General features: G+C 40.2%; 1 protein-coding gene across 1 annotated transcript in view; it reads left to right on the plus strand.

Annotated features, from left to right (window-relative positions):
• Positions 1-13,764, plus strand: part of FAM81B (family with sequence similarity 81 member B) — a gene marked incomplete at both ends in the record, with an annotated part of 17,054 nt that extends 3,290 nt beyond the window's left edge. The window contains 5 exons of the mRNA XM_079548230.1: positions 4,357-4,486; positions 6,672-6,778; positions 9,628-9,760; positions 12,189-12,384; positions 13,643-13,764. Coding sequence (XP_079404356.1) covers positions 4,357-4,486; positions 6,672-6,778; positions 9,628-9,760; positions 12,189-12,384; positions 13,643-13,764 — 688 coding nt within the window. The remainder of the gene's footprint in view (positions 1-4,356; positions 4,487-6,671; positions 6,779-9,627; positions 9,761-12,188; positions 12,385-13,642) is intronic.
• Between the last annotated feature and the right edge of the window lie 1,247 nt (positions 13,765-15,011).

Here is a 15,011-nt window from a genome sequence, read left to right on the forward strand (position 1 = left end):
TACTTAAATTCTTTTGTTTCCCAGTCTGGACTGACTTCAGCTGAAGTAGCTTAAGCTGTCCTGTTGTTCTTCACCTCCTCTCTTGGAAAATGGAAAGAACAAACATGATTTCTTCCTTTGATAATGAACTTCTGTGAGGCATTTATAAACAGCTAATGTTATGACTTAAGAAATGAAACTCTGATGTGTTATATATCAAGAGAGTATTTGGATTAAAAAATGTCTGAACTGATCAGTACACTGAAAAAAAGTAGTTTTTAAGGAAAAAAACTCCTTGAACTGGCCTGCTTCCAATGTTTCCTTGTTTGTTTTTCTCTGGAGGCCAGTCTTATGTTTTCCATATAAAATTATTGCTATTGATATCTGTGGATAACGAAAATATGATTGGTGTTGTGAAAGAATGTACTTGGGCCACTGAAAAGAAGTTGTTTATAACCCCTGTGAGGAACTGCTCTGTTGCTGAATTCTCTAGGAAAAGTGTAGGGAATATGGTAGATGAATAACTGACAGTGGGCTCTCACAAATACACAGTATCAGAAATGCTAAGACTGGACCAGAACTGTGGAGGACTGGTGAACAGGGACCAGGTAGTTCCATTCTCAGTTCAGAATACTGAACTGAGTCCAGAATTCCCCTTTCTGAAGTGAAAAGCTTGATATGTTGTTAGAACAGCCAGGAATGTGGTGATGAGATGAGGAAAATTTCTGGCTGAGAGAAGTACGCATCTATGTATAGCTTCTAAAAAAAAATATCCTGAGATTTCTTCACTTCCAGGTATAGGTACTGAGAGAGAGGCAGAAAAAGAAAATCACAGTGTACTGAAGGACTCCAAACTACTGAAGAAAAGTCCAAGAATTCAAAACTAGATGGTGAAGCCAGTACATTTAAACTTGGCAGGAGAAAGATACATTTTTTAAATCTTGCAGCTGATCAGCATTGAAAGAACGCAAGAGGTGATCATGCAATACATTTTTCTCTTGGTGTTCTCAAATTTGTATGGGCAGAATTTCCAGATGACATGCTTTCTGCAAAGTCATAACGTTTAATGGGCAATGTGTCCTGTTCTTTTTTCCCAGTGCTTCTCCAGGCGTATAGCTCACTTTTGCCAGCTGCAGTAAGTCTTGTTCCCATTTGCTGTACTGGAGCATTGGCCTGCATCGAAGGAAACCAAACACACTGGGGAAAGCAGAAAACGGATAAGAAAATGCTGAGGGTTAAAAAAAAAAGTCCGATCCACTTCCATATACACAATGAAAATCCACGCAGAATAATGGAGGGCAGGCACCCGTGACAGTGCACACGGAAGCATAGTCCAGTTTGGTGTGATTCACGATTTTTCAGCACATTCTCATTTCTCTCACTGGCAAAAATGTCCTCAGCGCAGTGCCCTGAAGTGGGCCAGAACTGACCAGCAGGATCATCGCAACAGAGATGATTAATGCTTGTTTCCTCATGTTCTTCTGACCTTGAGTCTCAGCTCAAAGCTGTGTAAAGTATGGCCCAGAGTAGCTGGAGATAAACTCAGGAGTTCATATAATTTATATTTTGAGTGAATAGAAATCTTCCCAGTGCAAACTTGCAATGAAAGTTTTGCTGTTGACTTGCAGCGTGACCTCAATCAAAGATTGAAGTAAACCTTAATGGTGCTCTGCTCTTTCTCAGAGCAGATGATTCATCCTCCTATATTCTGCCATGTGTGAAGGATTAATGTGGATTAACTCTTGTAATTCAATTTGTGTCTTTCTTTTCTGTTGCTGTGTCTTCCCCTGAAAGACAGAGCACTCTTGTTGAATACAGGCGTGGACACCCATTAATTCTGGGACCTTTTGACTCCATATCTATACCACAAAAACATTTGTGTTTCAAATAGCAATGACAGTAAAAACAGCCTTCAACATCAGCAGCCAGTGTCTAAAATTAGCAGTATTTTAGATTAGTGTTCTAATTCTTAAAATAAATTTAAGCAAGAATTCTTTTGGGCTTGGGATCCATATTTATGGCCTGCCCAGGGTGGTGGAGTCGCCATCCCTGGCAGTGTTCAAGAGGCGTCTGGATGATGTGCTGCATGATATGGCCTAGTGCTTGTGGTGGCAATGGTGATGAGGAGACGGTTGGACTAGATGATTTTATAGATCGTTTTCAACATTGTGATTCTATGATTCTATGATTCTATGATTTTAGAGTAATAAAATTTAGGTAATCAACTGTAAGAAGAAACAATACTTTTCATAAATATTGACCTGTGTCTTCACACACACCAACAAGAAGACTGAATAATCGTTGCACTTTACACAGATGTCTGCATTACAATTTTTTTCTTGAGATTTTTTTTTCTTGTTGCTCAAAGGAAAAATCCAGTGTAGTGCTAGACTACCAAAGCCAGTGCTGCATGCCCATGAAGTTATTCCACCCTTCAGAATATGCAAACTTTGCCAAATTAAGTAGTCCTTTGTTGAATATATGCTCTTTCCATGTCTTTATAGGGTAATAATTAAATCCTCCTGTACAATCCTTAGAGGCTATTTCTTTTTGCTATGTAATTTATATGCATATCTAACAAGGAGCATACTTCCTGCAGTTTTCCATATCCATCCTGCTATTTGTCTCTTACTCCCAGATTCTGTGTATGTGACTGAAAAACAATGATCTCACCACAGTCTGTTGAGGATCTCCTACATCAAATACTGATTTGGTGCAAGATTTTAAAAGTCACAAGTCCATTCTCTTCAGGACTAAGTCTTTCGAACTGCAACCATTCTACGCTGCACAAAGCACCAGTACTGTGTGTAGGTACATATGATCCATGAAGCACACCTCTGAGAGCATCCCCACTGCTCCAGCTGTGGAGAGGCTGCTGTCACCCCATAATCCCATCTTGGCCACAGACTCATTGCTGTTACATACAAATGAGCTCTTCCATCCCCGTATAGTGCTAGGTGTCCCTTATCCCCATGAGGCTCGCAGCCCCTGGAGCATCATCCCTTGCCGGCTCCATGCTGGTGTTTGAGGTTTGATTGGTAAAAGCTGTGCAGCAGGCACCACCTCACACCCCCTGCCCTCTTAAGAGCTGTGTTTGCCTTTTGAGCTATTTTGTAATTTGTTTTCCAGATGAATAAAATATATAACTTTTTTTTTTTTTTTTTTTTTTTTTTTTTTTTTTTTTTTTTTTAAATCAGTGTACTGGCCTTTGCACGAAGCCTCTATTATCTGCAGAAATTTTTTTCATTTCCCTGATGTGAATGCTCTGTAGGTGTATCTCAATATTTCTGCATTATCAAGAGATGACAAAAGGCTGGTCTATTTAAACTGTCACAGCCTCTCTTAAGTTCCTTTGTCTGACAACAGCACTGGCTTTAACCTTTAGTGCTTTGGAAGATAATTTCTCTGGCATTTTAAAACTCATCTGTTTTCTTTACTCAACTTCTAATCCACTATGTATACTAAATGCTGCAGTGCTTTATGCTGTGCACACTGCACAAGGTAAGATATTTGTTTCCTCAATATTGTTTCAAGTGCCTTTGATGGGAGTAGGTGGTTACTCCTGAGGGGCAGATGTGGAGGTAATTCTCTGTCATCCTCCACTCTTCAGGGAAGGGTGCAGGAGCAGAAGTCTCTGTCTTCTAGCTCATGTTGGACATATTTATGATGTTATACAAATATTTACATATACACTGAAACAAATCATCTTCCTCCTGTGGAAAAAAAAAATGTGTTTATGTAAATGTATACACATATATTACACATTGTGTATAGGTACAGTAAAGACAGGAAGAAATTGGATGCATATATTACCTGGAGGTAAGCTGGTTAAATATTATTCAATTAATGCCATCATTCTCATATAATCTCTTTGCCCATTTGAAATGTGACAAGATATTTTAGTGAATGCAACTGAGAGAGTTTAAATAGAAAATGACAAGTGCTCCCTATAAAACATCGTATTTTTTTTTTGCCTGTTGCCATTCCAAACCTGATCATCCTCCACATCTGCTTCCAGCCAGAGGATGCTGCCGTCTGGGCTCTCCTACACTCTGGATAGGCATCCAAAAACTGCAGGCAGCTGGAATGGCTGAGTAACCTCTCAATTTGCATTTGAGATTTAAATTAGCTCACCTTAAGATTAGACAGCAGGAAACTGAGTAGGAAATGGCCCAGCAGGGTGAGCTGTGAACTGTTTCAGGTCATCTCAAACTGATAGGAGCCACAAGGAGGTTTGCAATGTATGGACACCAAATGTTTTGTCACTGCAGCTAAGGGATTGCTGTTCAAATGCTGAGCACCTTCCACTTCCTCACCTTTAGCTCCACCCTTATATATGTCCATGCAGAAGTTCTCTTGTCTCTGGTTCTTTTGCAGATGTGAGGCAAGTATTGCACAGCTATCAGGAGACATCCGTGTTATCAGGCACGAGGTCCAGAACATCAATAAGGAGATCTACAGCCTTCGCTCTATCCTCAAAAATCATACTGGCAGTTTTGAGAAGATGGTGAGTACAGAAATTCGCAATACCTGATGAGTGATGATAAGGCACACATAGAGTGCTTACTCTCCTATGTGCTGATCAATATTAATGATGGATGCACCATTTATAAAACATCTCAGAATTTTCTTTAATAAAAATTAAGTTTTCTTTGATGGTGTAGAATGGTAGTGGCCTTTCTAATAGATGTAGTCTAAAAACAGTTAACAAAAGTATTGGCAATACTAAGATCGTGAATGATCCATCACAGTTGTTTTCTCAGTATGGTTTAAAAGACCCTTAAGTAAAAGCACAATTCTGCCTTAAGTGCATCTGGAAAATTCAGTTACATTAATTCTGGAGCTGAAATATAGTTTATACATCCACTCTTTTTTCTTCAATTTTAAGGCGGTTGCAAGGAGACATCTAGTAGCACATCCTATGAAAGCTGGCAATATTTCAAAAATATTTGAAACTGTAGCACTGAAAATATTCTGGAAAATGGTATTTTCTCTCTTTTTTTTTTTTTTTTTTCTTTCCATAGAGAGAAACAACAAATAACAACTGTTACTGCTTATGATTCCTTATCGCTGGTCTTGTGACAGGTTCATTGTGTTCAATAGCTGTTTTAGAACCTTACACAGGTTCAAGAGCATTAGCAATAATGATTCACAAGTACAGCCTACTGATATGTTTGGTTTGTAAACCTGCAGCAAGACAGCTTTCTGCTCCTGATTCAAACTGGGTGTTGTCTGTATGCATTACAAGTGAGCTTGGGAGGAGATATGGGACATTCACCTTCTCCTATACTTGATATCGATTAAAAACTCATCACCACATTTTAACTGCATCTTCTGCTGTACAAGGCAGAGTTCCAGTCATTTTGTACCCAGATATCCTCTCCTACAAAGAAAAATTATTCATGACAATTTAAATGAAAGTATTTTACCTGGAGTTCTGCTATAAGACACTATTTGGACACCTGTCTTCTTCAATTCCTATGAAGATGTTCCTCTTTGCCGAGAATGGGAAATGAAGGTGCATCAGGTCATTTGAAACAGTAGCAGGTAAAAATAAGCTGTCATAGATATGAAGCAGGAAGCAGAACAAAGTTTCTCAGGTAAGGAGGGGAAAACTATACTATTGCATTTCTGGCAAAGAAGCAAATGAGAATTCCCAAAACGAAGCTTTTTTTGTGTGTGTAGAGTATTCAGCTATCAAAACTATGTAATGAGCCTTTAGCTGCTCCCTGTTGACATACATGTGCACAGCTATCAACCAGATGAAGGCATTTTCTTACCAGGGCAGTCTTTCAGTACCAAAGGGGGGCTATACGAATGAAGGGGACAGGCTCTTTAGCAGGATCCATTGTGATAGGAAAAGGCAAAATGGGTTCAAACTAAAAGAGGGGAGATTCAGATTGGAAATAAAGAAGTTTTTTATGATAACATTGGTGAGTCACTGACACAGGTCACCCAGAGATGTGGTGGATGCCCTGTCCCTGGAGACAGTTCAGGTCAGGCTAGAGGGGGCTCTGAGCACCTGCTCAAGCTGTAGGTCTCTCTGTTCATTGTAAGGGAATTGGGCTGGATGAACCTTAAGTGCCCTTTCCAACTGAATTGATTTGATGATTCTACAATTTTATGGTTTGCCTGAGGGTCCAGAAACCACAGCCCTGGTTCCTGAGGCACTCTCTCATCCTGCTCCCCTAAAGGGAATGGCCACATAGAATAGGGACAGCTCCAGCCAAAAATGCCTCAGAGTGCAGGAACCCAGGCTAGAGAGCCTGTATGTTCATTTCAGCATGGATGGGGCAGATGAGGGATTGATCTGTGAGTGACTGTCTCCTCCTTTCACTGGTGTTGGGAGTCCAACAGGTGTTTGATGAACATTTGCTGTCAAGGAATATTACCCCTTGGGTTCTAACATCTTCAGGGAAGTTTTAGTTGTGCACAATGTCTTGAAATAAAATGTCTTCATTATCTGTGAATTTAATTGCAAAGCTTGTGTCCAAAAAAACTTTCACTAAGTGGTTCTTATAGTCTGAGTGACCCTGAGCTCAAGTCCTCGCTGAATGAAATCATTTGTGAGAGAAATTCAATGTTGTACCTTTGAGTCAGTTGTTTTTTTCACTCTTGCAATCATAATACATATTTAAAGATAAGTGTTCACCTTCTGGCTCATAAAGGCATTCTCTGTTAATTCTCATTAGGCAATGCAGCTATTAGGCAAGATAGAGACTTCCAACTCTGATCAAAGCTCAAATTTAAAGACAGTCCAGGGAGATCAACGTCACGAATTGCAACTTCTGGATTTCAAGTAGGTGATGAAGGGTTTTCATTATGATAATTCACCTTGGATACTTCAGTATGATGAACAGGTTGTCATGAAACAGCCAAACAAACCCATTAGTTAACATCTATTCAAAACATAAAGAAAAGGTTAATGAAGATCCATGCTATAAAATAATGAAAATACATGATGAAAATACATTGTCTCATAAGCTAGTTGTTAAAATGAGGCACAAAATACCATCCTGTAAGAAGGTACAAAAGCAATTACCCTTCCATAGCTAAAAGAAAAGCACTGAGTAGAAAGGTACTATTTACCACTGTAATTGCCTAAGGTGCAGGTGACATTTTCTTGAAAGGTTTGCTCTGTCTGTTCAGTTGGGAGAGCAGCTGGAATGGGGAAGTGCTGGTTGAGGGAGGTGGGCAGGGGCAGGACAGGAATGGAGCTGAGGAGTGAAGCTGTACTGTTTCACATGTCCTTGGTTTTGTAATTTATTGTTTCTTTCTCCAACCAATATTTCTCCTGCTCTGGATGCAAAAGTACTTTTAGAGCGTCCTTTTAATCTTGATGAGTTTTACAGAGGTAGGAGCTCCAGTGATTACACAGTGAATTAAAGTGTGTGGCATCCATATGCAGAACAATGCTAAACAGCCAAGCATTAAACAGCAGAGCCAGCACAAGTAATTTGAAATCTAATTATATTAATACTGCAACAATATTTCAAAGGCAGCATTTCCACTTCTCAACATGTTGGAGTATTTGAATTAAATTTATCTGAATTGCATTCAGAGTTAAAAATATGCTATTTAAACAGAAAATATTCACATCAAGAAAACAAGAAAAGGAGTAGGGATGAATAGTGAAATAACAACTAAAAAGGGGAATGAATTAAAGTGAGGAAAAAAGGAGTTACAGAAAGACAGAGAGTAAAGGATGAAGAGAATAAAGACAATGTGAGATTAACAAGAATCACAGAATTGTAGATCCAGAGATCATCAAGTCCAACCCCCCAAATACCAAAATAAAAGGGGAAAAAAAAAAAAAAAAAAAAAGGAAAAATGCCAGAAAAGAGGGAAATATTAAAATTTAAGAAAATGCTGAGTTTCTCATAAGTCAATTAGGCCTTACTGAAACTTCCAATAGAAACAGGAGGCTTCCAAGGCTTTGAGATGCACCAGAACTGTGTCTTGTAATGTGAAGCAAAATGTAACTTCTTTTGGTAGGACAGACTGGAGTTTCTGCTTATGAACTAGCATGTTTAATTTGGTTTTAAAGCCCAGTTACCTCTTCAAATGGCATGAAACTGTCTGGTAACCAGCAGTTTTTCTGATCTGGCAGTTGTATTGTGAAAGTGCAAACTGATACTTCTATATACAGTTACTGAAAACCTGATGAATTTTTAAACTATTTCAGGACTTCAGAGGAAGTATTGCTTTGCTAGATAGCATTGGCCTTCACAGGTGGGGGACTGGGTACTTGTCTCTCAGGGCCGGTTAGCTGACAAATAGCTGTATTCAACTGCACAGAGGCAGATCCCTTGTCAGTAGTTCTGCTCACACGTTTATCGCAGCACTACTTAGAGGATGCACTTATTAAATAGCCACAAGTATGTCATTAATATTTCAGGGACTATCTGGACCAAGACTATGGCAACTCATCTGTCTCTGCAGCCCGGCTCACTATAGATCTCTTTTTTGTTAGGTCCTTGCAGAAGGGATAGTAATTCACAGAATCACAGAGTGGCTTGGGTTGGAAGGAATCTCAAAGCTCACCTAGCCCCAAACCCGTGTTATTGTTAAAATAATCCTAGAACTAGTAAAATGAGTAATAATGATAAACTGACCTCACAGCCATACAGTGCCTTGGTAAGGCACTGTCTACAGCAAGCAAACAGCAATATGTCACTTAGAGAAATTCTGTTAATGTTAATTTGTTTCTCACATTACATTAGTAATTACATTACATTAGATGGCAATTATCACTTCATTAGGCAGATACAAAATTGTTATAAATCACTTGGTTTTAAAAAACAGTTTCTCTCAGACATTCTTTTGGAAAGTGACATAAGTGTTACAAGTGCTTTAAGCATGTAGTTATAAAACCCTGCTCCTTCCTTGCTGGTTTGTAAGCTGGCTGAGAACCAAACAAATTTCAGTTGTCACTCTTTGCATTCAAGTATGCCTTAGGAATTAATACAGTTACACTCAAATTTTCTGTGGAAGTCTGGCAACCTGCATGAGAATGGAAATTTAAATGTGTGACTAGAATTTGGACATATGCTTATGTCTCTTCATGGCTCATATTATCAATTACCTGCTGCAGTGTAAGAAAAGCAAGCACGCCGCTCTCCAGCTCAGGAGTTTGCAAGTTCGGTCTGTGTGGCATCCTTTTAGCTACTGTCCTTTTGTGTCTCCAGGGAGGGCTTTCACATTTCTGTCCAGCTGGTGCTTTATAAGCACATGCATGTTTTCTCTGCATTTGTAAACCATTACGTAAAAATCTCTTTCATCCTTATGAGCTTTTTCAAACTGCAGGTGATTCTGGTGCCCACTGTAATGTCCAGCAGCACAGCTGATGTTCAATGGGATAGTGTAGCTTCTTCATTCACTTTAAACAAAGATAATTCCAATTGCAAAATAGCATTTTTTAGCCCTCGGGTATTTTCTCAAATTAGATTGGACTAGAGAAATCACATTTTGTCATGTATATGCAGTCTCAAGATAAGGATTAATAAAATAATGGAGCTTGGTCTCCTTAGGAAACTACTGAGGAGATCCGAAGTAACTTAAATAATTTAGTGTAATGACTCAAGACTCCCCCACAATGCTGACTAAAGCTTAAGTCTTGTTACTAAAAAAACCCTATCTTAATTTCAGGTTGACAAGCATTCTAAATGACTTCAAAGATCAGATTCAGAATCAGCGGAAGTGGACGGAGGCACAGCTGACACAATCTGAAGATCGAGCCCAGTACCAGCACCAGCAGCTCAGTGCAATGAAGGAAAGGCTGGTAAGGCTTCCCACGCAGCAAGTTACAGATACATGAGATTGCAGACAGAAATGGAATTGCTCTGGTGCCTTGTGGGATGGCCAATTGAATTATGAAAAACATATGACTGTAGAATAATTTATTTCAAACAAATATCTGGAAGTCCAGGATACAGCTCCTCACTCAAACAGGACCAGCAACAAAGGCAGGTGGCAGGTCTCCTCCAGGTGACTTTTAAGTGCTTCTGAGGATGGAGATGCCACAACCCTCCAGGCAACCAATATGAACTGAGTATTTGTGAAACCCTAGTTTACCCAATAGTGGTGACCTGTCCCAGAATGAGCATCAGTGCCATCACTGATGGGTCATGATAAGGGTTTTTTTTTCATTCATTGACAGGCTCAGAATAGTGAGGAATCTTCAGTGCAAATTCTTACTGTTTTTAAATGTAGACATGCCATCACCTTATTGTGGTTGGTATATTCTTACGCAGTGAGCTTAGATTCCATTGCAGCAGTCAGTGCTTGGCACAGGGCCAGTATCTTTTAATCAATTCCTTCACAACTCTAAAAGCTTTTCCCCCTTTGCTGCATGAAGTTCACTCAGATTCAGAGTTCAGAACCAATTGAAACACACCTGCCAAGTCTTACAACCAGAATGAAGACTGCTAAACAAAACCACACAGAAAAATTACTCAAAAGGGAACTAAAACACAATAGAACTTTAATTTCCTCTTATTCTGCTTCACAATCTCTAGTTGTCAATACCAAACATTTGGTGCAACCAGACAGGTACAAAAGTGTTTCTGACCCCTCAGGCATTGTCTCACAGCTACCCTGCTACTGCAGGGTTTGTGATTATTTTTGAGAAAACAAACCAAAATACGTAGTTAAGCTCTTCTTGGGGAGAGCTGCAGTGTCAAGCAGTGCAACTTTAATAGGACTTAAAGAGTTGTAAGTAGCCTTCTAATAGATTAAGTTATCAGGTGTGCCTTTATTCTTGTGTATATGCATACAAGTGTGCACAGGGCTACTGGTGTCACAGAATCACAGAATGGGTTGGAAGGGACCTCCAGAGATCATTCATGCTAAAGCAGTTCCCTACAACAGGTGGGTGTCTTCTCAGGGAAAACACAGCTCAGCCCCTGAGGGCTGAGGTAAACTTCAACACTCTGTTGGAGATGGGAGCAGTGTGAAGTGAAACCCACTTGGAGTACACCGACCCTGCTCAGGCATGGGCCTTAGCAGCACAGCCAGCTGTTTTCAGGATCAAACACAGGATTGCAGAATGGTTTGAGTTGGAAGGGCCCTCAAAGCACATCCAGCCCCAACCTGTACCCTGGGCAGGGCTGCTCCCCACCAGCTCAGCTGCCCAGGGCCCCATCCAACCTCGCCTCCAGGGATGGGGCACCACAGCTTCCCTGGGCAGCTGTGCCAGGGGCTCACCGCCCTCTGAGTAAAGAGCATCCTCCTAAGATCTAACCTAAATCTCCCCTCTTTTAGTATAAAACCATTCCCACTGTCCTATCACTATCAGACCATGTAAAAAATCTGTTAAAGGTCCTGTTGGTTACCTTTTTGACATGGCTGAAGTCAGATGGATAAGAGGGCTGGTGGATGTGTTCTGTGCTGAAGCTGGAGCTGTGTTGGGAGTACAAAGCAGCAGTTTGGTTATTCCTGGAGCTGACTCACTCCACCAGCCACCTGCACAGCATGGCAATGTTTGTAAACACAGAATGCCTTTTCAGCATCACCATAAACTCAGTTTAGGCTCAAAAAAATCTGTCAGGTTTGCAAAATATTTTCCCTGAGAGACAGACCCCAGCATTGCCTGAATTCTCTGTGCCACTGGGACTGCAGAGGGTGAGGGATTTTGAACATGTTGATGATCAAACTAGGATTTTAGCAGAGGACTCTGTGCAACTTGGAGAGCAAGAAAGGAATGGGCAGCAGCATGGCTCGGATATGAGCCACGAGGAGCCACATCCCTGAGGAGGTGCAGTGGCCCTTAGGAGTGACACTGGGCTCCAGAGAGCAGCTGTTAGGGGCTGACTGCCCATACTGATGGGCAGCTGGGTACACCCCTCATTTCTTCTCCCCTTGGCTCACAAACTTGTGTTTGAGGTAAGTGCATGAAAGCAGCCTGAAATAAGTTGTTTAAATTCCCAGGCTGTTGTTAGAGAACAAATGGAGTTAAAATAAATGATAAAAATAATAAATAATAAAGAAAGCCCCTCTGGCCTGCCCCAGCCTCTTCACCAGTTAATCCAGTTAGTTGAAGAAAAGAGGATTGACACCTCTCCACGGTACCAGACCTAACTGCATTTCTGCAGTGCTCTTATTCTTGGGATTGGGAAGCATAACTGATTAATTTCAGGGTTGCTAGGATGGAGTATAATGGTGGGCATATTTAAAGCATCTTACCATTACCTTCTGCCATGTTTTTAAAGGAAGCAGCAGAAAAGAAAATAGAAGAGAAGCTTCTACTTCTGTCACTACAGCTAGAACAATCAGATAACCCAGAGAAATACAAAAGGCAGTTGAACCAAATGAAGAGTGATGAAAAAAATCTGCATGCAAGAATCACCAGGTTTGAAAGACAGATTTGGAAAGAGCTTGAGGAAATCCAGAATGAATACAGATCAGGTGAGAATTTCATGCAATTATCTGTCAGTATATTTGTACAGTAAATTACTGCTGCAGAAAATATTTTCCAGTAATGAGACAAGTACCTTCACAAGACTGTTCCTCTCTTCCACACTTTGGTTTCACAGGTGTCATTTTTAGGCATCTGGGTTAGCCCATCTGTTCTTACCAGCACCAACAGCATATTCACACACAGATTGCTTTCTCTTCCTAAGGGTCTGATGGTAAGATGATCTAAAGGGCAATTTCACAATCCACTTTCCACATTTCTCTGAGTACATCTTTCTTCTGCTCACAAGGTCATTAACCGGAATTGAGAGGTGAACATTTTTGCCTTTTGCCTCAGGTCCTGCTGATCATGTTTGATTGCTTTATATTTTTTACAGCCTTTATTCCCCTTTCTCCACTAACAGGAGATTGAGAAAGAGGCACCCAGTTGTTAAATAGCTACCCTACCCAGAGCATATGATAGATGAATACAGAAGCATTTAGATAACATTGCTGAACACACACTAGATGTTTCTTATGGGTACAATCAGGCTGAGCGTAATTCCCAGAGCATGGACTCATTAACAGCCTGAGCCAATTCTGGCTGTTCAACTACCAACAGCAATTCATCTTGCACAAAGCACAGGGCTTTGGAAAGGACAATTTTGCTCACTGTAAAGTATGCTATTGCCCAACTTGCAGCTGATAATGGAAACAAAATGGAAACACTAGTTAATGCAAAAAGATCACTCAGCCAACACTCCAAGGGAACAGATGGCTGAAAACACTACACAAGTTCTTCACATCTGATACGTTCTCATCTTCTAGGTCTAGGACCACAGCTACTTACTTCAGTTCCAATTCCTTCACTATCTGCAACCCACAAGGTCTGATCCAGAGATATTAACAAATGAAGTTCTAAATTAGCAACAATCTTCATACAGGAAGGAGCTTGAGGCATGAAGGACTGAAAGCAGAAGAATGCTGGGATAATAAATTTCAGAATAAAAGATTCCAGTGTTTTACTGGGGGCTCTTCAGATTCCTGCCTGTCCAGTGCATTGGAAGATATGACTCCTACAGCAAGGAGTTGGCAACATAAGCTGATATTTCATGTTTATGGTATTCAGTGAAAAGAAGAAATAAATAGATTAGGTTTGATGTGCTCTGATTTACATGTGGGTCAGAAGTATTTGAGGAAAAAAAAAAGAAGAATCTCTTAGTATTAAAAACAACCACAATTTAATTAATTGTTGTTATTTTTCTACCAGGATTTCAATCCATTCACGAGTCTCTGGAGCTGCTCAAACAAATACAGAACACAAAGCTGAAACTTGAAAAGAAGAAAACTGAGAAATACACATACAAAGCAAGAGACTTTCCACGAGACTGAACTGCAAAAGCAAACCCTTATAAACACACTCAGATGCTCTCTCCAATAAAAGCAGCATTGGTGCAAACATGCTCACCTTTGTTTTCCCCTGTTGCTGTAGGATGTTCTTGTGGCTTGTGAAATTGGACAGACACAAAAATAACAGCTCTGCTACACCTGCAGCCATTTTCAAATTCACAATTAAAAGTACACAAAGAAAAGCTTTCAATAAAGATGGACTTAGAATATTGAAAGCAGATTTCATACAGAAGTATTCATACTACTTAAAGGACTTCATGAATTTACCACTCAGTGTTTAAGCAGTGTTAGCCCAGTTCTGCTGTAAGCTATGTCTTAGATTGCTGTAAATACTGAAATCAGGCTGAAAAGATTCCTTCAGCTCCACAGAATGTGTACGTAGTAAAAGCATTATGAAAAGTGGAATGACTTGGACTGCTTATAAGAAGTCACTCAATCATTAAAAGTAGCTTGTAAGTTGGGTACAAATGCTAAAATGCAAGTTAATTATTAGCAGAAACATTATTAAGGTTTATTACTCACCTCTGTCTTACTGAAGAAAGTTGTTGCTGATTAGCAATGTAGTGCTCAAAACTGTAATTGGCAGTGGGCTTTGTTGTACTTAAACAACTCTTTCCACTCGACCCTCCCTCCACTCCCCTCCCCCCCAAAAAAACAAAACTCAACCAACACACAACAATCAAATAAGGGAAATAAGGGAAAAACTCTGGAAGCAGAGACAAAGGAACATCAGTATGATTTCACACCAGAGGCTAGTGCGAGTTCTTTAGCAGGGTGGCAAAATAAGGTGGTCACAATTCGCAAAAGAAATCTGAGTTTCCAGAGTATAATGTCTGTGTTCAGAAGGCCTAAGACGATCTATCTCCCAGAGAAGGCATTCAAAAGACTGAGATTACCTTTCTGTTTCAAGTCTTGCATGCTTCTTGTTCTACAGCAAAAGAGGTACGGAGAGAAGCCACCATGGATTCCAGGTAGCTTCTCTAAGAAGCTGAGTTGTGCACAGCACAACTGGTGAAACCAAACTCAGGCTGTTAGCGGGGAACTCCACTCAGCAATTAGTCATGTTCCCACTGCAGGAAGCAACTTAGTATGTTAGAGTTTCTCCAGTGAATAATCTGGAGTGAAGTCCTAGGAAATGCTGGCTTCTTAAAAAGACAGAAGAACCAACTGTAACCAAAGTCACAATCTTCCTGCATCTTGATTGTTGCCAAGCTCCCTTAATCTTGATT

This window comes from Tetrao urogallus (assembly GCF_951394365.1).
Source record: "Tetrao urogallus genome assembly, chromosome: Z".
NCBI classification, from domain to species: Eukaryota; Metazoa; Chordata; class Aves; order Galliformes; family Phasianidae; genus Tetrao; species Tetrao urogallus.